Below are 22,942 nucleotides of genomic sequence, written 5' to 3' on the forward strand. Positions count from 1 at the left end.
GACTCTGATGTCCAGGCTGTTTCCACCACCACACTTAGCCCATATTCTTTACAGATATCTCTGATGATAGCTCTCTTCCTGGAATAGACCCTCTATCTAAATTTTTTTTTAGGAAATTAGGGGAAGGTTAAAGTTTCTTCCTGAGTCTTCTGGGCCTTGATTGTTTTCAGCTAAAATAATCCATATGCCAAAGACATTTTGGGGTGGCAAATTTCACTTCTCTATGACCACAGTGTGGTACCATGTCACACCCACTAGGATGGCTTTTTAATTAACAACAACAAAAAAACAAGGCAGGGTGTAGAGAGACTGGACCCCTCATACATTGCTGATGGAAATGTAAAATGTAAACACTTGGAAAAGAGTCTTGAAGTTTCTCAAACAATTCTGTGGAGTTGCTGTATGACCCAGTACTTTCACCTCTTACCAAATGCCCCAAAGAAATGAAAACAGATGTTCACTCAAAAACTTGTACACAAATGTCCATATCAGTATTATTCATAATAGCCAAAAAGGCCACATATTGTGTGATTTCATTTATATAAAATGTCCAGAATATCCAAATCAATAGAGACAGAAAACAGATTAGTGCTTTTCTAGGGCTGGAGGGAGAAAGAAATAGGGAGTGACTGCTAATGGATTCAGAGTTTCTTTCTGGAATGATGAAAATCTTGTGGAATTAAATACTGTAGTAGTGATCCATACATAACTTTGTGTATATAGAAAAAACAACTGAATTGTACACTTTATTTTTTATTTAGTATATATATTTAAAATTTTTTTACTTTATATTGGAGTATAGTTGATTTACAATGTTGTGTTAGTTTCAGGTATACAGCAAAATGATTCAGTTATACATATACATACATCTGTTCTTTATCAGGTTCTTTTTCCATTTAGGTTATTACAGAATATTGAGGAGAGTTCCTTGTGCTATACAGTAGGTCCTTGTTGATTATCTATTTTATATATAGTAGTGTGTATATGTTAATCCCAAACTCCTAATTTATCCCTCCCCTCCACCTTTCCCCTTTCGTAACCATAAGTTTGTTTTCTAAGTCTGTGATGCTATTCCTGTTTTGTAAATAAGTTCGTTTGTATCATTTCTTTACATTCCACATGTAAGTGATATCATATGATATTTGTCTTTCTCTGTCTGACTTCACATAGTATGATAATCTCTAGGTCCAGCCATGTTGTAGCAAACGGCATTATTTCATTTTTTTTATGGCTAGTATTCCATTGTGTATATATACCACTTCTTCTTTATGCATTCATCTGTCATTGGACATTTAGGTTGCTTCCATGTGTTGGCTATTGTAAATGGTGCTGCATTGAACATTGGCATGCATGTATCTTTTCAAATTGTGGTTTTTCTCTGTATATGCCCAGAAGTGGGATATGTGGATCACACGGTAGCTCTATTTTTACTTTTTAAAGGAACCTCCATACCTTTCTCCATAGTGGCTGTACCAATTTACATTCCCACCAACAGTGTAGGAGCTTCCCTTTTCTCCACACCCTCTCCAGCATTTATTGTTTGTAGACTTTTTGATGATGGCCATTCTGACTGGTGTGAGGTGATACCTCATTGGAGTTTGGATTTGCATTTCTCTAATAATTAGCGATGTTGAGCATCTTTTTATGTGCTTTTTGGCCATCTGTATGTCTTCTTGGAGAAATGTCTATTTAGGTCTTCTGCCCAGTTTTTGATTGGGTTGCTTGTTTTTTTGGTACAGTAAGCCACCTACATACGAAACTTCAAGTTGCGAGCTTTCAAAGATACAAACATGCGTTTGCATGTACAGTCACGTAAGTTAGTTCATGTGTCTGGCATTCATTGTCATGTGCGTGCATCCTATACAAGTGTACAGTACTGTATAGAGTACAGGAGTACCGTATCTTTATTTCAAGCTAGATCTGCAAGAGAATGACTTCATTGAACTCCTTGCTATGCAACACAAGGAGCTTACTAATGAAGACCTGATGGAATTGGAAGCCGAGAGAAAGTACGAAGAGAGACAAGAGGAAGAAGAAGTAACTGAAGAACCGAAGAGATTCATGATGCAGGAAATGACAAGGGGATTTTCTTTATTTGAGGAGGCACAGGACCTGAACGTAGAATGGTACAGAAAGGTTGTAGCAGCTGTTCAGAATGCAGTCCAGTGCTACTGTGTCATCTATGACAAGAAAAGAAGAGCTACTACCCAGACATCACTGGATCGTTTTTTCACGAGGGTAGATAGAATTGAATCCAGCAAGGAACGAGAACCTGTGCCATCAATGTCAGGCATGAGTGAAATTGCAGCTTGCCCTCCATCTCCTATTTCTGATGACCCTTCAGCTCTACCATCTCCCACTTCCTCTCCCTCCTCTAGTCAGTAAGTCTTCTTACCTTTTCACTTGATGCCAGCCCGTGTATGCCAGCTGTTGTACTGTACTACTCCACTTTTCAGGGTACTGTACTGTGAGATTAAAAATGATTTCTTTATTTTTTGTGTTTGTTTTTATGTATTTTTTGTATGAAAAGTATTATAAACCTTTTACAGTACAGTACTATATAGCCAATTGTGTTAGTTGGGTATCTAGGCTAATTTTTTTGGACTTACAAACCGATTGGACTTACGAATGCACTCTTGGAATGGAACTCGTTCGTATGTAGGGAACTTACTGTATTGAGCTGCATGAGCTATTTGTATATTTTGGAGATTAGTCCCTTGTCAGTTGCATTGTTTGCAGATATTTTCTCCCGTTCTGTGGATTGTCTTTTCATTTTGTTTATGGTTTCCTTTGCTGTGCAAAGCTTATAAGTTTAATTAGGTCCCATTTGTTTATTTTGTTTTGTTTTGTTTTTGTTTTAAAGAAGATGTTGGGGGTAGGAGTTTATTAATTAATTTATTTTTGCGGTGTTGGGTCTTCATTTCTGTGCAAGGGCTTTCTCTAGTTGTGGCAAGTGGGGGCCACTCTTCATCGCGGTGCGCAGGCCTCTCACTATCACGGCTTCTCTTGTTGAGCACAGGCTCCAGACGCGCAGGCTCAGTAGTTGTGGCGCACGGGCCTAGTTGCTCCATGGCATGTGGGATCTTCCCAGACCAGGGCTCGAACCCGTGTCCCCTGCATTAGCAGGCAGGTTCTCAACCACTGTGCCACCAGGGAAGCCCTGTTATTGTTTTTATTTTCATTACTCTAGGAGGTGAATCCAAAAAGATATTGCCGCGATTTATGTCAAAGAGTGTTCTGCCTATGTTTTCCTCTAAGAGTTCTAGAGTATCCAGTTTTACATTTAGGCCTTTAATCTATTTTGAGTTTATTTTTGTGTATGGTGTTAGGGAATGTTTTCATTTCATTCTTTTACATGTAGCTGTCCCAGCACCACTTATTGAAGAGACTGTCTTTTCTCTGTTGTATATTCTTGCCTCCTCTGTCATAGATTAATTGACCATAGGTGCATGGGTTTATTTCTGGGCTTTCTGTCCTGTTCCTTGATCTATATTTCTGTTTTTATGCCAGTACCATATTGTTTTAATTACTGTAACTTTGTAGTATAGTCTGAAGTCAGGGAACATGATTCCTGCAGCTCCATTTTTCTTTCTTAAGATTGCTTTGGCTATTTGGGGTCTTTTGCGTTTCCATACAAATTTAAAATTTTTTTGTTCTAGTTCTCTGAAAAATGACATTGGTAATTTGAAACAGATTGCATTGAATCTTTAGATTGCCTTGGGTACTATAGACATTTTGACAACGTTGATTCTTCCAATCCAAGAACATGGTATATCTTTCCATCTGTTTGTGTCATCTTTGATTTTTTTCATGGGTGCCTTATAATTTTTGGAGTATAGGTCTTTTGCCTCCTTAGGTAGTTTTTTGTTTTTTTGTTTTTTTTTTTTTTTTTGCGGTATGCGGGCCTCTCACTGTTATGGCCTCCCCCGTTGCGGAGCACAGGCTCCGGACGCGCAGGCTCCGGACGCGCAGGCTCAGCGGCCATGGCTCACGGGCCCAGCCACTCCGCGGCATATGGGATCCTCCCAGACCGGGGCACGAACCCGTATCCCCTGCATCGGCAGGCGGACTCTCAACCACTTGCGCCACCAGGGAGGCCCCTTAGGTAGGTTTATTCCTAGGTATTTTATTCTTTTTGATGCAGTGGTAAATGAGATTGTTTCCTTAATTTCTCTTTCATTGTTAGTCTATAGAAATGCAACAGATTTCTGCGTATTAATTTTGTATCCTGAAACTTTACCAAATTCATTGATGAGCTCTAGTAGTTTTCTGGTAGCATCTTTAGGATTTTCTGTATATAGTATCTTATCATCTGCAAACAGTGACAATTTTATTTCTTCCTTCCAATTTGGATTCCTTTTATTTCTTTTTCTTCTCTGATTGCTGTGGCTAGGACTTCCAAAACTATGTTGAATGAAAGTGGCTAGAGTGGACATCCTTGCCTTGTTCCTGATCTTAGAGGGAATGCTTGCAGCTTTTCCCTGTTGGGTATGATGTTTGCTGTGGGTTTGTCATATATGGCCTCTATTATGTTGAGGTAGGTTCCTTCTATGCCCACTTTCTGGAGAGTTTTTATTGTAAACTGGTGTTGAATTTTGTCGAAAGCTTTTTCTGCACCTATAGAGATGATCATATGTTTTTTATTCTTCAGTTTGTTAATGTGGTGTATCACACTGATTGATTTGTGGATATTGAAAAATGCTTGCATCCCTGGGATAAATCCCATTTGAACATGGCATATGATCCTTTTAATGTATTGTTGGATTCGGTTTGGTGGTATTTTGTTGAGGATTTTTGCATGTATGTTCATCAGGGATATTGGCCTGTAATTTTCTTTTTTGTGTGATATCTTTGTCTGTTTTTGGTATCAGGGTGATTGATGGTGGCCTTATAGAATGAGTTTGGGAGTGTTCCTTCCTCTGCAATTTTTTGGAATAGTTTCAGAAGAATAGGTGTTAACTCTTCTCTAAATGTTTGATAGAATTCGCCTGTGGAGCCATCTGGTCCTGGACTTTTCGTTTGTTGGAATTTTTAAATCACAGTTTCAATTCCAGTACTTGCGATTGGTCTGTTCATATTTTCTATTTCTTCCTGGTTTAGTCTTAGGAGACTGTACCTTTCTAAGAATTTTCTTCTAGGTTGTCCATTTTATTGGCATATAGTTGCTTGTAGTAGTCTCTTATGATCCTTTGTATTTCTGTGGATTCAGTTGTAACTTCTCCTTTTTCATTTCTAATTTTATTAATTTGAGCCCTCTCCTTTTTTTTTCTTGATGAGTCTGGCTAAAGGTTTATCAATTTTGTTTATCTTTTCAAAGAATCAGCTTTTAGTTTCATTGATCTTTGCTATTGTTTTTTTGGTTCTATTTCATTTGTTTCTGCTCTGATCTTTATGATTTCTTTCTATCTACTAACTTTGGGCTTTGTTTGGTCTTCTTTCTGTAGTTGCTTTAGGTGTAAGTTTAGGCTGTTTATTTGAGATTTTTCTTGTTTCCTGAAGAAAGCTTGTATTGCTATAAACTTCCCTCTTAGAACTGCTTTTGCTGAATCCCATAGGTTTTGAATTGTTGTGTTTTCATTTTCATTTGTCTCTAGGTATTTTTTGATTTCCTCTTTGATTTCTTCAGTGATCCATTGGTTGTTTAGTAGCATATTGTTTAGCCTTCATGTGTTTGTGTTTTTTGCAGTTTTTTTCTTGTAGTTGATTTCTAGTCTCATACTGTTGTGGTCGGAAAAGACGCTTGATATGACATCAATTTTTAAAAATTTACTGAGGCTTGCATTGTGGCCCAACATGTGATCTATCCTGGAGAATGTTTCATGTCCACTTGAGAAGAGTGTGTATTCTGCTGGTTTCAGATGGAATGCTCTATATGTAACAAGTAATTCCATTTGGTCTAAGATCTGTGTTTCCTTATTGATTTTCTGTCTGCATGATCTGTCCAGTGATGTAAGTGGGGTGTTAAAGTCCCTTACTGTTATTGTGTTACTGTTGATTTCTCCTTTTATATCTGTTAATATTCACCTTGTATATTGAGGTACTTCTATGTTGTGTGCATATATATTTACAATTGTTATATCTTCTTCTTGGATTGATCCCTTGATTATTATATAGTGTCCTTCTTTGTCTCTTGTAACAGTCTTTATTTTAAAGTCTGTTTTGTCTGATATGAGAATTGGTACCCCAGCTTTCTTTTGATTTCCATTTGCACGGAATACCTTTTTCCATCCCCTCACTTTCAGTCTGTATGTGTCCCTAGATCTGAAGTGGGTCTCTTGTACACAGCACATATACAGGTCTTGTTTTTGTATCCATTCAGCCAGTCTATGTCTTTTGTTTGGATCATTTAATTTGTTTACATTTAAGATGATTGTCAATATATATGTTCTTATTGCCATTTTGTTAATTGTTTTGGGTTTGTTTTTGTAGGTGTTTTCTCTTCCCTTTCTCTTTTGTTCTGTTCTCTAGTGATTTGATGACTAACGTTAGTGTTGTGTTTGGATTCCTTTTCTTTTCTGGGTGTGTATCTATTGTAGATTTTCAGTTTGCAGTTACCATGAGGTTTTGATGTAGCAGTCTCTCTCTATCTCTCTCCCTCTCTGCCCCCCCCTCTATATTATATATATATATATATATATACATATATATATATATATATATAATATATATATATTCACACACACACACACCCATATATATATATGATTGTTTTAAGTTGTTGGTCTCTGAATTTCAAATGCATTTTCAATATCCTGCATTTTTTATACCCTCCTCTTCTATCGATTGCTGGTTTTGATATCATATTTGTGTGTGGATGATTTCCTACCTTTACTGTATGTTTACCTCTACTGGTGAGGTTTCCCATTGGTAATTTTCTTGCTTCTAGATGTGGGCTTTTCTGCCAAGAAGTTCCTTTAGCGTTTGTCATAAAGCTGGTCTGGTGGTGCTGAATTCTTTTAGATTTTGCTTGTCTTTAAAGCTTTTGATTTATCCATCAAATCTGAATGAGAGCCTTGATAGGTAGATTATTCTTGGTTGTAGGTTTTTCCCCTTTCGTCACCTTAAATATATCATCACTCCCTTCTGGCCTGCAGAGTTTCTGCTGAAAAATCCGTTGATAACCTTACAGGAGTTCCCTTGTATATTATTTGTTGCCTTTCCCTCATTGGTTTTAATATTTTCTCCTTGTATTTAATTTTTGTCAGTTTGCTTACTATGTTTCTCAGCATGTTCCTCCTTGGGTTTAATCCTGTATGGGATTCTCTGCACTTACTGAACTTCGATGAGTGTTTCCTTTCCCATGTTAGGGAATTTTTCAGCTATTTTCTCTTCAAATATTTTCTCAGGCCCTTTCTGTCTCTCTTCTTCTTGGACTCCTATAATGCAAATGTTGGTGCATTACATGTTGTCCTAGAGGTCTCTTAAACTGTCCTCATTTCTTTTCATTGTTTTTTTCTTTATTCTGTTCAGCAGCAGTGATTTCCACCTTTCTGTCCTCCAACTCACTTATCCGTTCTTCTGCCTCATTGCTATTGATTTCTTTTAGTGTATTTTTCATTTCAGTTATTGTATTGTTCATCTCTGTTTGTTCTTTGTATCTTCTAGCTCTTTGTTAAACATCTCTTGTATCTTCTCAGTCTGTGCCTGCGTTCTTTTTCTGAGATCTTGGATCATCTTTGATATCATTACCCTGAATTCTTTTTCTGGAAGGTTGCCTATCTCCACTTAATTTTGTTGTTTCTCTGGGATTTTATCTTGTTCCTTCATCTGGAATATATTCCTTTGTTGTCTCATTTTATGTGTAACTTTCTGTGATTGCAGTTTCCCCTCCACAGGCTGTAGGGTTGTACTTCCTCTTGCTTCTGGTGTCTGCCCCTGGTGGGTGAGGCTGATCTAAGAGGCTTGTGCAGGCTTCCTGGTGGGAGGGACTGATGCCTGCCTATTGGTGGGTGGAGCTGAGTCTTGTCCCCTGTTGGGCAGGCCTGTGTCAAGAGGTGTGTTTAGAGGTGGCCATGGGCTCAGGAAGATTTTAGGCAGCCTGTCTACCAATGGGTGGGGCTGTGTTCCCACCCTGTTAGTTGTTTGGCCCGAGGCATCCCAGCACTTGCACCTACAGACTGTTGGGTTGGGCCAGGTCTTGTTGTCTAAATGGTGGCCTCCAGGAGAGCTCAGACCAATGAGTACTCCATGGTATCTCTGCCACTAGTGTCCTTATCCCCACAGTGAGCCACAGCTGCCCCCCACCTCCACAGGAGACCCTCCAAGACCAGCAGGTAGGTCTGGACCAGGCTCCTATGAAGTTACTGCCTTTTCCTGGGTCCTGGTGTGCACGAGACCTGTGTGCATCCTCTAAGAGTGGCATTTCTGTTTCCCCCAGTCCTGTGGAGTTCCTGTGATCAAGCCCTGCTGGCCTTCAAAGCCAAATGCTCTAGGGGCTCCTCCTCCTGATGCCAGACCCCCAGGCTGGGGAGCCTGGCCCGGGACTCAGAACTCTCACTCCTGTGGGAGAACCTCTGCATTATAATTATTTTCCAGTTTGTGGGTAACCCACCCAATGGGTATGGGATATGATTGTTTCGCAAATGCATTCCTCCTACCATCTTGTGGAGCTTCTTCTTTGTCTTTGGATGTAGAATATCTTTTTTGGTAGTTTCCAGTCTTTTTTGTCGATGGTTGTTCAGCAGTTATTTGTGATTTTAGTGTTTTTGTGAGAGGAGGTAAGCTCAACTCCTTCTACTCTGCCACCATGTCTCCAATCCTCCTTTACTTTCAAACTGAGAGTTGTGGTGGATGAGCTTTTTGCCTTCCCCAGATGGTTGGAGCTTACGATTTTTGTTTTTGGAAACCCTACCGCCTCCTTATTTCTATTATTTTTGCAAGAAAGGTATAAAGAGATTTGGAGTGGAGGTGAGATTTGTGATCGAGAAAGCCCTGGACTCCCTTCTCCATCTTTCACCTCTTTCTGTCTGATTGGTTCCTGTCCAGCAGCATATTGAAGCAGGAGATGATTCTGAATTTTACACTTTAAAAGGATGAATTTTTGATGTAGAATTATGTATCAATAAGTGTTGTTTCAAACATCTTTAGACATATATAAACATATGCCTATGAGAAGTCCACAGTGATATCTTTTAGATTGCTATGTTTAAAAGTTTTCTTAACAGCAAGAGAAAAAAAAAAGCAAGGAAATTATGTTTCTCACCAACTATGGGAGGTCCAGTGCTATAATCACATTTTACTCTTTGTTCCTCTCTTGCCTCTCCTTATTGCTTCAAACTCTGAAGCTACAATGACACTCAATTAGGAGTTTAGAATTTCAAAGGTACACACTGTCCACTAACAAATAGATTTTTAAAACTGCTTGAATTCTCCTGTGATGTTTTAAGCACAAAGCTGTGAGGGCACACTCCTGTCTCATTAAAGGCAAGTCTTGGGGCTTCCCGGGTGGTGCAGTGGTTGAGAATCTGCCTGCTAATGCAGGGGACAGGGGTTCGAGCCCTGGTCTGGGAGGATCCCACATGCCGCGGAGCAACTAAGCCCATGAGCCACAACTACTGAGCCTGCGCGTCTGGAGCCTGTGCTCCGCAACAAGAGAGGCCGCGATAGTGAGAGGCCAGTGCACTGCGATGAAGAGTGGCCCCCACTTGCCACAACTAGAGAAAGCCCTCGCACAGAAATGAAGACCCAACACAGCCCAAAATAAATAAATAAATATTTTTTAAAAAGGCAAGTCTTGGGCATGTTTTTCTTTGTCAACCAGAGCATCATGGAGGGTCAGGACCCTGGTCAGATTTATCATTGGTGCCTTTCCAGCTTTCTTTCCTGTTTCATTCTACTGCAGTGCTCCCTTTCTTCCATGTCCTAGGACCCTAGGGCTCTTTTGTGATCTTCTGACTGAATCCTATACCAGTCCTGCTCTCTCTTATACCATGACACCCCCATACTCAGAATTATCCCGTTTTACCCTCATCAGAACTGTTTATGGCTGTCTCTGCTTTGAATTCTGATTAATTATTGACATTAAAAATGTTCATGCTAACGCTGAAGGTGAAAATTTCTAAGTTCTTAAGCATGCATTCGTTTTAAGAAGGAATGTGTTTCTTAGGTTTGTTCACTGAAAAGGTCTGGAAACAGTGACAAACTCAGTAACAATGAACCTCCCTCAGGCATCTCTAAGAACATTTTCTACTTAAAGGAACCAGAGCACTTTGGAGGAATGTCTGATTCCAAATCTGGGGCAGGAAGCATTTAAAATGAGTACAGAACATGTTAGAAAGTAAGGCAGCTATAAATGATTACTGGGCGCATGTTGAAAGGACCCAGGAGCCAATTAGAAAGGTCCCCAGTGACTAAAGATAGGAACATCTGGGCATTAAAAAGAAAAATAACTGGAATGGACTGGAGCACATCACATGTGTTAAATGCAAGAGTTCCTTATGTTACTTTTAAACAAAAGCTTACCTGTGGAGGTTGCAAGGAAACCAATTCATTAATTTGAAAACTGGCAAATAAAGGGACAGAATCAAGCATTTATTCTACATTTCTTATATGACTTTTACCTCAGGATAACCAAATAGGTAAAGTAGAAAAAAATACTACCATCTTGCAACCCCTAATGAAACAGTCACCAATGTCTGCTTAAAACATTAGATGAAAGATTGATGGAGAACTTTATAAGGATGAGTCACACTGATAGTATCTACTGCTCAATCTTAATATCACAAAAAGACAAAATCGATGTATACCTTAGGATGTCATACGGTAGGGTGTACACAGTGCCACCTATGACATTTTCTTGCTAAAAATTCTAACCTGTATCTGATGAAACCTCAAAAATCTGTTTACAAGAAATAGGGGAATTAGAAGAATATGTTAAATAACACCATGGGGAGGCAATCAGCAAAACCTAAAGCGAGGGAAATTCAAACTAATGATCTAGTTTCTTCAACAAATAAATGACGAGAAAAAAAGGAGGGAGAGACCTATATGGCATGCATCAACTGTATTCAGTGTGTGCACCTATTTAGAGTAAATCCACTGTAAAAAAAAAAATGTGAGTCCGTTGGAGAAATTGAATCATAATGTCATTTGATCATAATGTGCTGATAACAAAGGAATATTTTTTAGTTATGTTAATGGTATTCTGGATATGATTTTGAAAAGTTATTATTGTTTTGAGATAAATACTGAAGTGTTTATAGATGAACTAATAGGCTGTTGGGGATTTGCTTTAAAATAATCCGGTTGGTGGGAGGGAGTGGGTAGGATTCAGACGACACAATAGTGGCCATATATTGATAATTGCTGAAACTGGGTGGTGAATGCATAGTGATTTGTAATACTATTCTCTATAGGTGCTTAGTGTTTAGACTTTTAAAATTAACTGCATACATATACTGTATATGATAACATAGTTTTATACATTTGTATGTATATAAATATATATATAGTTTTAAAATTATACATAAATTGTGACTGTATCTAAAGTTGATTTCTAATTGGAGAATTATGTCTTGGAAGGAACAAGGCTTTCTAAAGAGCCCCTTGCTGGCCATTGCAGCCCCCTACCCAGAGTTTATCAGAACAGTATTGGCAACTTGGCATCTTGTTTTAGCACTTCTGGGAGGTTGCTGATCTTTACCTCAATGGCCAAGGGTCATAATCCATAATATTCCCACCAGATTCATTATTGTTATGATAAGACACACGTGAGAAGTGCTTTTATAAAACTTACAGCTGATAAAATGTTTATGTCGTAAATTCGTAATTTCCTAGTCAGCAAAACATGCATATTTTAAGATAGCACTAAGCATAGCACCTTAAATATAGTACATGTATCTTACATAAAGAGTAGGATATTCATTTTTAAGTGAGTTAATCTTTATAAATGAAATTGTATCTTGCAGGTATTTCTCATTTTGAGACATCAGATTTCCTTTCTCTGAAACATTTTTCTCTCTTTTCTAGGAAGTTATTTTAGGTTCTGTGAAAGAGATGCTTTCTCATCTTTAAGGCTTACCAGAAACTCTGATTTGAAGAGAATAAATGGATTTTGCAACAAACCCCAGGAAAGCCCAAAGCCTCCAACCCGTAAGTTTTTATTAGTCTTTCTAGTTATGGACTAGGCAGCTCCCAAAGACTAGAATAACTTGGAATCAAAAGAACCTAGGGGCTTCCCTGGTGGCACAGTGGTTAAGAATCTGCCTGCCAGTGCAGGGGACATGGGTTCGAGCCCTGGTCTGGGAAGATCCCACATGCCGCGGAGCAACTAAGCCCGTGCGCCACAACTGCTGAAGCCCGCGTGCCTAGAGCCCATGCTCCGCAACAAGAGAAGCCACTGCAATGAGAAGCCCGTGCACGGCAACGAAGAGCAGCTCCCAATCGCCACAACTAGAGAAAGCCCTCGCACAGAAACAAAGACCCAACACAGCCAAAAAGAAATAAATAAATTTATTTAAAAAAAGAAAAAAAAATCTAAAAGAGAGGCGGTCACAGGGGTCCCTATGTCATACCCTATCATGTAGTTCAGGCCTCCCAAATTGTGCTTATATTAGCTGCGCTTACATGTGGCAGTGATTTCTTCATTTTTCTCGTTTGTCATTTTCATCTCTTGCCTCAGGGGTTTGACTGGAGCTTTTTATAGGACGATAGATGTACCAAAGTAAATAGAGGTCTATAAATCATCTTTTAAGGAACCTCAAAGATGAACCAAATCAAAAAATGATGTTTTGGGTAAAATATAATTAGGGCTATGCACTGGCTTGTACATTGACTTCAGCCATGTTTAGTCCTATCCCTAACTCCAAACCCTGTCATTGTCACCACTGTGGAAGAAGGAGCATAATATATAAGCTGTAGGGTCCCAGGAACTATTTGCTTGTTGCTTCTTCATGGCAGTGCACTAGGGCCAGGCAGGTATTGGTGAGTGGAAAAGAATTATTCTCAAAGAATATTTAGCAAGAGCTTCAGAATGTTTATACCCTTTGACCTGGTATTTCACTTCTGGAAATCTGTCCTAAGGAATAATCCCTATATGTGGAAAAAGCTTTGAATGTAAAGATGTTCCCATTTATATATATATATATATATATATATATATATATATATATATATATATATATATGTGGAAAATGAGAAATTAGTCTAAATGTTAAGTAATCTGGGAATGATTAATCATATATGTTAGATCTACTTGATGAGGTTGTTCAGCTGTTGGAAATAGGGCTTATAAATACCGCATACTGGCATGGAAAGTGTTTGTCATCATGTTAATGAACAAAGCAGGATACAAAATTTTATATTGTGCATAAGCACAAGCATGGTACATATAGAAATTACATATATGTACATATGTATAGGGATAAGAGTTAGGAAACACACCAAAATAAAAATATAGTGATCATGCTATGACAGGAGAATTAGGGGTGGTTTTTATATTTTTCTTTTTTCACATCTATACTTTCTGAATTGTCTTTAATGAGTATATAGTACATAAAATGGAAAAAAAAACTCTAGAGAAAGTTGTGCCAAGCGCTGGAATGGTTAAAAGATAAAATCACAGCAGTTCTATTTCTGTACTTCTAAACCTCTTGACTTTGGTTCTTTAGGGATTTTTTTCCAAGTGACCTTCCTGTTCCTTTTGCTGTTGCCTTCTGGTTAAGTGAAAGGTGCAGCTTAAGCAAAGGTGATGTGTATGTAGTCAAGGAGATGGTCTGTCTGCAAGAGAGATGTAGGCATTATATGGAAGTTGGATGAGATTATCTCCAAGGTCCTTTCTAATGCTGACATTCTGTGATTCCCTAGCTTTTTCTGCTCCTTGTCTTCAGTGACTTCTCCTTCCTTTGAAAGGCTCTCTTATAGTCTATGGTTCTACCTTTCTTGTTCATTTTCATCTTTGGCTGCTCCGTTTTCCTCTGCTGCCTCTTTCCCCTGTCTCCTTTCTGGGTCATGCCCCAAGGCTCAGCCCCTGGTCTTCTATGCTTCTCTATCATCCTCACTGGCTCTCCCTTTGCACCAGTGGTTATCTCCACTCCCAGCTTATTAATGAAACCTACTCAGATGGCATGAATTTAGAGTCAGTAGATCTAAAATGGCATTCATGCTTTTTCCTCTCCTGACTGGTTCTTTTCACAATCTCCTTATCTTGGTTAACAATACTGTTATTGTCTTACTCATCCAAGTTTGAGGTTCTTCATGAATCCTTCTTTGTCTTCATCTCCAAATTCTTTCAGTCATCATCAGATTGACTTTGTTGTCTCTCTTCCTGCTGTTATAACTCTAGTTCTGACTATATCACCTCACCCTTGTATTGTAATACCTTGTATTATAATCTTCTGTTTGGACTTGCTACCCACTCTGTCCTATCCTTTTGCTTTCCATCCACTGTGCAGATTAAATTTTCTAAAATGTTAACTTCTTCCATGCTTCAAAGTGTACAATAGTTCTTGAATCAGGTCTAAAAAGCTTAGCCTGCCATTCAAGTTCTTTTATAATCTGATTTTACCTACAAACTTTTTTTTTAATTCTACTGAAGTCAAACAGGCTCCTCACTGTTCTCTTTTTAGTTCATCCTTCTCACCTTTATAACTTTGTTCATGGTGTTCTTTCAGCTTTCAATGGCTATGGCTTATATTGGGAAATAATGCTTTTATTTTACTTCAGTCCTCACAGAATTTTTGAATTTCATTTAAGAAATGAGTAACCTAAGAAATTCCATCCAAACAAAGGTCTAATTAGCTTGAGATTTCTCAATGATTCTGTTTAGCAAATAGCTAAAAAGCACAAATAGCATTTTAATGTTGCTAAATTTGAAAGCCAGTCTCATATAAGTAAGATATCTTCTCTTGTTTTTCTCATAGACACTTACAGCCACAGAGTGCCTTTGCATAAGCCTACGGATTGGGAGAAGAAGATCCTAATATGGTCAGGTCGCTTCAAAAAGGAAGATGAAATCCCAGAGACTGTCTCGTGAGTGCTGAATTTAGGGTTGTAAGCAGCTTTCCTTTTTCAGTAGTCTGTTTTAAAGGAAAAGCAGTTCCTCTGAGTGTGACTACTTAAAACCTTTCAACCAAATTTTAAAACAGTTTCCACTTCTCTAAATGTTTCCTCTTTGGCAAGTACCTGGAATAATAACAGTGCTGGAAAATCTATGTGTTATCATTGATACCTTATGTAGTGCCTAGTGAAGAGCTGTTAGATACTCTGAAGTTAGCTCATTTGATATCCTCTCCTAGCTACAGAAAGTGACTAAATTAGTTTTTCTTTCTTACATTTCATTGTTAGTATATAGAAATGCAACAGATTTCTGCATATTAATTTTGTATCCTGCAACTTTACTGAGTTTACTGATGAGCTCTAGTAGTTCTCTGGTGGCATCTTTAGGATTTTCTATGTATAGTTATCATGTCATCTGCAAACAGTGACAGTTTTACTTCTTCCTTTCCAATTTGGATTCCTTTTGTTTCTTTTTCTTCTCTCATTGCTTTGGCTAGGACTTCTAAAACTATGTTGAATAAAAGTGGCAAGAGTAGGCATTCTTATCTTGTTCCTGATCTTAGAGGGAGTGTTTTCAGCTTTTCACTGTTGAGTATAATGTTAGCTGTGGGTTTTTCATATATTGCCTTTATTATTTTGAGGTATGTTCCCTTTATGCCCAGTTTCTGGAGAGTTTTTATCATAAACTGATATTAAATTTTTTAAATTAATTAATTAATTAATTAATTTTTGGCTGCATTGGGTCTTTGTTGCTGTGCGCGGGCTCTCTCTAGTTGAGGCGAGCAGGGGCTACTTTTCATTGTGGTGCACGGGCTTCTCATTGCAGTGGCTTCTCTTGTTGCAGAGCACAGGCTCTAGTTGTGCGGGCTTCAGTAGTTGTGGTATGCAGGCTCAGTAGTTGTGGCTCGTGGGCTCTAGAGCGCAGGCTCAGTAGTTGCGGCACATGGGCTTAGTTGCTCCGTGGCATGTGGGATCTTCCCGGACCAGGGCTTGAACCCATGTCCCCTGCATTGACAGGTGGATGCTTAACCACTGTGCCACTGTCCCACTACTTTCATTTGTCTTTCTGTCTGCTGTTCTGTTTGGGTGATCTCCATTATTCTATCTTCCAGATCACTTATTCTTTCTTCTGCATTATTTAGTTTGCTCTTTATTGACTTTAGCCCAGTTTCACCTCAGCAAATGAGTTGTCTAATTTTGATTGTCTCCTCTTTATAGTTTCTAGGTCCTTGTTGTAGTGATCTGCATTTCCAGTGATTGCCTTTCTTAATTCCTCCAGCATTTTTATTACCTCACTTTTGAACTTGGGTTGTTAGACTGGAGAGGTCTGTTTCTTCAGTCTAGAGAAACAAACCAACTTGTTTGTTCTTTCAGGAGATTTCTCTTGATCTTTTAATTGGGAGTGCTTCCTTTGTTTTTTCATTTTACTTATATTTCTCTGACTCTATGAATTTAAGGGAAACAGTTATCTACTGTGGTCTTGAAGGGCTATTTTTATGTGGGAATGACCCTGTGTAGCCTGTGTGAGTCCAATATTTTTGGTGTGAGGGCTGTTTTTGGTATGGATGTCTGCCACATCTTTCCTCAATGTGTGTTGGCTGTTATCTCCTTCACAGTGGTGTGATTTGTGTTGTGGTAAGCAGAGCCTGCACTGGATCTTGTGTTGAGTGGGGCCTTCTCTTTGCTCTGCGGTTGTCACAGCCCTGTCATGGGCAGGGTCTGCTCCCTGGTTGTTGGAAGAGAAGCCCCCAGATCCATTTCTAAGCTGTGATGTGAGGTAGGCAGGAGTGGAGTGCTCCGGCTGGGAAAGGAGCTGCTGTGTATTCCCCCCCAGGAGCTGACTACCCAGACATGTGCTCTGTGAAGCAAGGAAGAAGTTAACATTTTAGAAAATTTAATCTGCACAATGGATGGAAAGCAAAAGGATAGGACAGAGTGGGTAGCAAGTCCAAACAGAAGATTATAATACAAGGTATTACAATACAAGGGTGAGGTGATATAGTCAGAACTAGACATGTGTCTCTGCAAAGACACGTGCACTGTGCAGGCTCACAAAGTACACTGTTGTTGGCGTGGCCCTCAGCCCCGCCTCTGCTGTGGAGATGCCGGTATCGGCTCTGATTTCAGCCCCACTTCTGTGTGTGTGCACCCAAGAAACCTGTTGCTCCTGGCACAGGACCCATCTCAGCTACAGGAGAGCCAGTAATCAGCTCGGATTATCCCCAGGCACTGCCACAGGCATAAATTCGCTGAAGTTGCACACCCGCAGGGAATCGCCTCAGATTTCAGCCCTGCCTCTGTATGCGGGCAACCACCCAGCACTTGCACACTCCCAGAACTCATAGCGGCTGAGCCACACCCACTGTGAGCTCACCAAGAATGAGGCTGCTGTGGCAAGTCCCTGCTCCTACCTAGCGTGCTGACAGTGGGGCTCCGGTGATGGGCATGGGCTCTGTCCTCTACACACTTCCAGTTGCAGCCTGGACTACACTTGAGGCCCTTCGGGCCGCCTCCGCACAGCCACACGGAGTCTTCTGCCCGGGTTTGTCTACTGAAGCCCAGGTTTCAGCCCTGAGCTGCTGCACACACACCAGGAGGCGCGCGTCTTGGGCTGGGAAGTACAGCAAGGTGGCCAGGGCCACCTGTGCTGGTCTCTCTCTGTCCTGCCTGCTGTAAGCTGGCTGCTTCACTCTCCTCTGAGCCTCTGAGGCTTACTGTCTGTCCCAGTGGACCTACCAGTCATCTAAGGGGCCTCCCAGTGTGAGGGACCTTTTCCCCTTTCACAGCTCCCTCCCAAGGGTGCAGGTCCTGTCCCAATTCCTTTTTTTTTTTCTTTCTTTTGTCCTACCCAGTTATTTGGTGATCTTTCTTGCAGCTTTAGTTGTATGAGATCTTCTGCCAGTGTTCGGTGGGTATTCTGTGAGAATTGTTCCAAATGTAGATGTATTTTTGATGTCTTTATGGGAGGATGTGAGTTCTATAATACATCCTTCTATCTTCATCTACACCCCCTTATTGTGTTTCATATACAAAGTGAATTGTGAAAATGCTCCATCCTCCCCAAAGTCCTGTACGATCTCTAGGCCCCGTCTCCCTTTTTATATGTATAGGCACCACTCTACTCCTGATTTGTGAGACACAGAGATTTATATCCTTCTGACAACTTCAGAAAGGGAAATTTTAACTTTCTTTCATGATCCCATTGTATTACTAGGTTTGAGATGCTCGATGCTGCAAAGAACAAGGTCCGGGTGAAGATCAGCTATGTAATGATTGCCTTGACAGTGGCAGGATGCATCTTGATGGTTATTGAGGGCAAGAAGGTGAGAGTGGACTTCCCGTCTATCTTTGTGTATTTTCCACAAAAAAACCTAGAGGAAGTCAGGGGTTGACCCTTGTATTTATTCTCTGTGATGAGGAAGCTACTTCCTACATGAGAAATGATAAGAAACAAAATAAAACGTAGTAGGAACAAACCTGAGATATGATGCCTGGAGATAAATAGCAAATCCTAACTTTGGCAAGGTGAAGGACTAAATTAGTTTTGGTTAAGTAAAAAAAAGTGTTTAGTTATCACAGATGTCATAAGTAATGTAAAACAAGAGGTATGACACTGGCATACTTACTAATAACTCCTTGCATGTCTGTAAAGCACTCTCATTTTTTTATTGATCCTCCCTCTGCTCTTGGTGAGTGTTCTTATCACTGTTCTTTACTTGATGTTCAAACTGGGCCATATATCTAAGCTCCTAAGTGGTACATAGGAATTCAGGTCCAGAAATCCAGTCATTATTAACAGCTATGTTACTGTCTTCCAAGTACCTTGCTGTTATCTTTTTTTTTTTTTTTTTTTTTTTTGCGGTACGCGGGCCTCTCACTGTTGTGGCCTGTCCCGCTGCGGAGCACAGGCTCCGGACGCACAGGCTCAGCGGCCATGGCTCACGGGCCCAGCTGCCCCACGGCATGTGGGATCTCCCGGACCGGGGCACGAACCCGTGTCCCCTGCATCGGCAGGCTGACTCTCAACCACTGCACCACCAGGGAAGCCCTGTTATCTTATTTAAACCTCACAACAACACTGCAAGATAGATAATAATATTAGGACCTCATTTATAGATGAGGAAACATAGCTTAGAAAGCTTTAGTAACTTACCCAAGTTCACACACATCTCCCTAATGGCAGAGCCACAATTTGAACCTAGACCTGTCTAATTGAGGTGATGGTAAAAGTGCTCCCAGTTATTGATTGCTCATTATGTAACAGGTATTGTTAAACTTATTTAATGACAATAATTCTAAGAACCTAAGAGGTAGGTTCTCTTATTATCCATGTTTTGTAAAAGAGGAACCTGAAGCTTAAAGATGTTAAATAATTTTCCCAATGTCACATAGCTAATAAGTGGCAAGACAAAAATGTGGAGCCAAGTTTGCCAGTTACCAAACTGCATACTATACTATCTTGTGATTAAAATAGTTATTTTTATATGCAGCAGTACTGGCCAAGGTGTTATTTTAACACCATGTCTAATTCTATATATCACAGCTTCCATGTAGAAAGAGATGTCTCGTATCTATTGTCAGATATTTAAAGGGTTCTTCTGCAAACCCAGTGGTAACTGACTTCCTTATCCCCAGTGAGTCCAGAGTAAAAGAAATGAACTTCTGGCTCTCTTTAGAGTCTTGGAATAAAAGATACTGACCATTTAGACTGATGTTATGGGAGCATGAAGGGCAAGTGTGGAGGCCTGGGTGAAGTTCTCTTGACAACTCTGTTCCTGCCCCACTTCAGGATTTTTTCTGTCTCCTTCTTTGACTTTTCATGCTTAGCTCTCAGACTGAACCTGCAGAAGCATGTAGACGGGACATAGGGCTTTTTAGAATTCTGAGAAGTCTGCATTGCTTTTGTCTACTTGATTATACTAACTGAGTTTATTTATTTATTTTTTAATAAATTTATTTATTTATTTTTGGCTGCACTGGGTCTTCGTTGCTGTGCACGGGCTTTCTCTAGTTGCGGCGAGCGGGGGCTACTCTTCGTGTGGTGCGTGGGCTTCTCATTGCGGTGGCTTCTCTTGTTGCGGAGCATGGGCTCTAGTCGTACGGGCTTCAGTAGTTGTGGCTCGTGGGCTCTAGAGCACAGACTCAGTAGTTGTGGCACATGGGCTTAGTTGCTCCATGGCATGTGGGATCTTCCCGGACCTGGGCTCGAACCCATGTCCCCTGCATTGGCAGGCAGATTCTTAACCACTGTGCCACCAGGGAAGTCCTACTAGCTGAGTTTAAATACTCCAGAAACAAATCACTCCTGAGGTCTTCCCTAGCCTCATCCAAGGGTATACACTGTATACTTTAAAGAATTCCTCTCCTGTTCTATACCATAAAATTTTATTATTTCTCTTTTATGGAACTATCCATTTCTAAAAAGTTGGTAAATGCTACTGGAATGAAGACCTTTTGAACTTAATGTGATTTAGAAGACAGAAATTAGCCATTGTGTTTTGTCCTCTCCATCAACTTACCAGTCCGATTCTCCTCCCCTCTCCATACTTAATTCTTTACATGTGAAATAACACAGATAGAAGAAAATACCACCTTATAGGGTGCTGTCTTCACTCATTTGGTATAAAAAATTTGAGACTGGTCTGTTTATGTAAGCTTCAAAGAGATGTAACAAGTCACAGGGAGGGAAATAAGGGAAGAGGATGGTTGTCTCTCCTCCACTCCTGTTTGCTCTCAAAGGATGGAAAAGCAGGGTAGACACTGCTGGGAGTCGTCAGTGGTAGTATTTGGTGAAGTCTGGGATTCCCAAAGCTGAATGTTTTTAGTACAAGAGGAGTAAGGAACTAGAAGGGTGTGAAAATATACAAATGAGTTGGGGAAGGAGAAATGGTAGCAACAAAGAAAAGTGAGAGGAGGGAAAAAAAGGGATAGAAATGGAAACAAGAAGGTATTTAATACTAAAGAGAGGAAAAGAGAAAGACAAGGGAATACATTATAAAGGGAGAAGAGAGGCTGGAAGGTTTAAAGAAAGGAGGCCAGAAAGGAAGAGAAGGTAGAGGTGTGGCATTTCTCTCTGGTGCTTGAATGGGTGAGCTGCTGTTCTAGGAAGGATCAGAGGAGGCAGAAGGCGCGTGGAGGGGCTGCTGTGCCCGGAGCACAAGCAGCCAACCCTTCCATGCCTGTACTTCCCGTGTCAGCCTGCTGGCGTCAGTGCAGTGACATCCTCCCCAGACCAGCATAAATAATCACTTGTTCAAATTGGTTTCACTTTTAGGCTGCCAAAAGACACGAGTCTTTAACAAGCCTGAACCTAGAAAGGAAAGCTCGTCTGAGAGAAGAAGCTGCTGTGAAGGCCAAAACAGAGTAGCAGAGATATCCATGTTGGCTGGATTTTGAAAATCTAGAAACAATGTTGCAGTAACAGGCCTTATTAAAATGAATGTGGTATAAGTTCCCTAATTCTGTTCTAGAGCTACAAATAAATTTTCTTAAAGAAATGACTTGTCTATATTTTACAGCTTTGATCCAGGTTAAATGCAGCCTCAGCTTTTTTGAGAAAATGAAAGAATGAAAAGTGAGACAACTTACTTGAACTTGAATATTAACTCTTCTTTAGAGAGTCAGGTCCTGTATCTTACTTTAATTCCCATTACCAAAGCGACATCTCCCCAGAAGCCAAATGGTTTCTAGTTCTGCATTTCTCTCTTCTGCGTCCTCATTTCTGAAGAGATAAGGAGGGCCAGCTGAGTACACTGCCCAGGTGCACGTTGGAGAGCTAACCTCCCCAAATACCCTGGTGTTTCTCAAGAGCCCTGGGAAGCAGCCAGACCACACTATGCCTTTGTCAGGCGTGCTGGTAGACAGAGGCTTTCAGAACAGTCTTTGAAAAAGTCCCGGCAAGGTGATGATGGAGGTCTGGCCACAGGTTTCTGAGGATTTTGACATCCCAGCACTGTGGAGTTGCTTGGGGCCAGCACCTCTTCTGCTCCATGGCTTCCAATTCCCAACCGGTCCTTTTCCTTCTGCCTTTACACTAAATTTCTCAGTTATGAAAAATCTATCAAATGCATTTTCTTATTAGTGTTGAAAAATAAGCATTTGCATCTGGTATGTATCTTATTTACAGTTCGACGAAGGTGCCAGGTTGTCTCACATTTAGGTATGGATGCTGGTTTCTATTTAAGGATTTCATTTATTCTCACGTGCTTCAATAGTATTAACGGATGGCAGGTCCGCATAAATATCCCAACCTGCTGGTTCTCTTCAGAGGGTTATAGCAGATTAAAAAGTAATATATGCAGCTGTTTGGGAATTTGATTTAATAAAATACTCAGTAAAATGTAATGCACAACTCTACCTACAGCTTCATAATCTATCTGATGATGTTGTGTCTGTCTATATACTTTACAGTACTTTAACCTTAGCTTCATTTTAGATATCAAGCTCTTTGATTTTTATCACTTGCAAATTTATCATCAAAAAGCATTGCTTTGTATACATTTTAGCAGATTAGTTTTTCTTGATTATTTTGGAACACTTATGTTACATCTTATCTAAATATGGGTTTTAAATATGGGTAAAATCTAATGTACTTCTTTTTAAAAGTATCGTCTTTCTTCATAGAATACCATTTTTAACTTCTAAAGAAGCATTTTAAAGTGTTGTATCATGGAGATATATTGTAATAAAATGTATGATTAAGTCAAAGCTCAAAAATGCTACCATGCAGCAAGAATTTATATAATCATTTCTCATTTTGTGTCAACTCTCCTATTCAATAACTTATAGTGACTACCTCTTTTTGGGTTAAATATAAATTTCATGCCCCTATCTAATCCCATTTCTCCCAGTACCCTCACTTATTAACTTCTTAGCAGTCACTCACCTACTCGTAACTCTAGTATCTTATATTGCTTACAACTTGTCAAGCAAATATTTCATGAGCACT

The 22,942-nt window shown here is 39.8% G+C and overlaps 1 protein-coding gene across 2 annotated transcripts in view; it reads left to right on the top strand.

The window, feature by feature from the left end:
* Positions 1–21,491, top strand: part of FAM162A (family with sequence similarity 162 member A) — a 38,007-nt gene extending 16,516 nt beyond the window's left edge. For both annotated transcript variants that reach the window (XM_060099936.1, XM_060099937.1), the window contains 4 exons: positions 11,968–12,090; positions 14,859–14,967; positions 18,209–18,317; positions 21,269–21,491. In XM_060099936.1, the coding sequence (XP_059955919.1) occupies positions 11,968–12,090; positions 14,859–14,967; positions 18,209–18,317; positions 21,269–21,361 (434 nt within the window). In that variant the 3' untranslated portion in view covers positions 21,362–21,491. The remainder of the gene's footprint in view (positions 1–11,967; positions 12,091–14,858; positions 14,968–18,208; positions 18,318–21,268) is intronic.
* Positions 21,492–22,942: the final 1,451 nt, after the last annotated feature.

Source organism: Mesoplodon densirostris, chromosome 5, assembly GCF_025265405.1.
Source record: "Mesoplodon densirostris isolate mMesDen1 chromosome 5, mMesDen1 primary haplotype, whole genome shotgun sequence".
Lineage (NCBI taxonomy): Eukaryota > Metazoa > Chordata > Mammalia > Artiodactyla > Ziphiidae > Mesoplodon > Mesoplodon densirostris.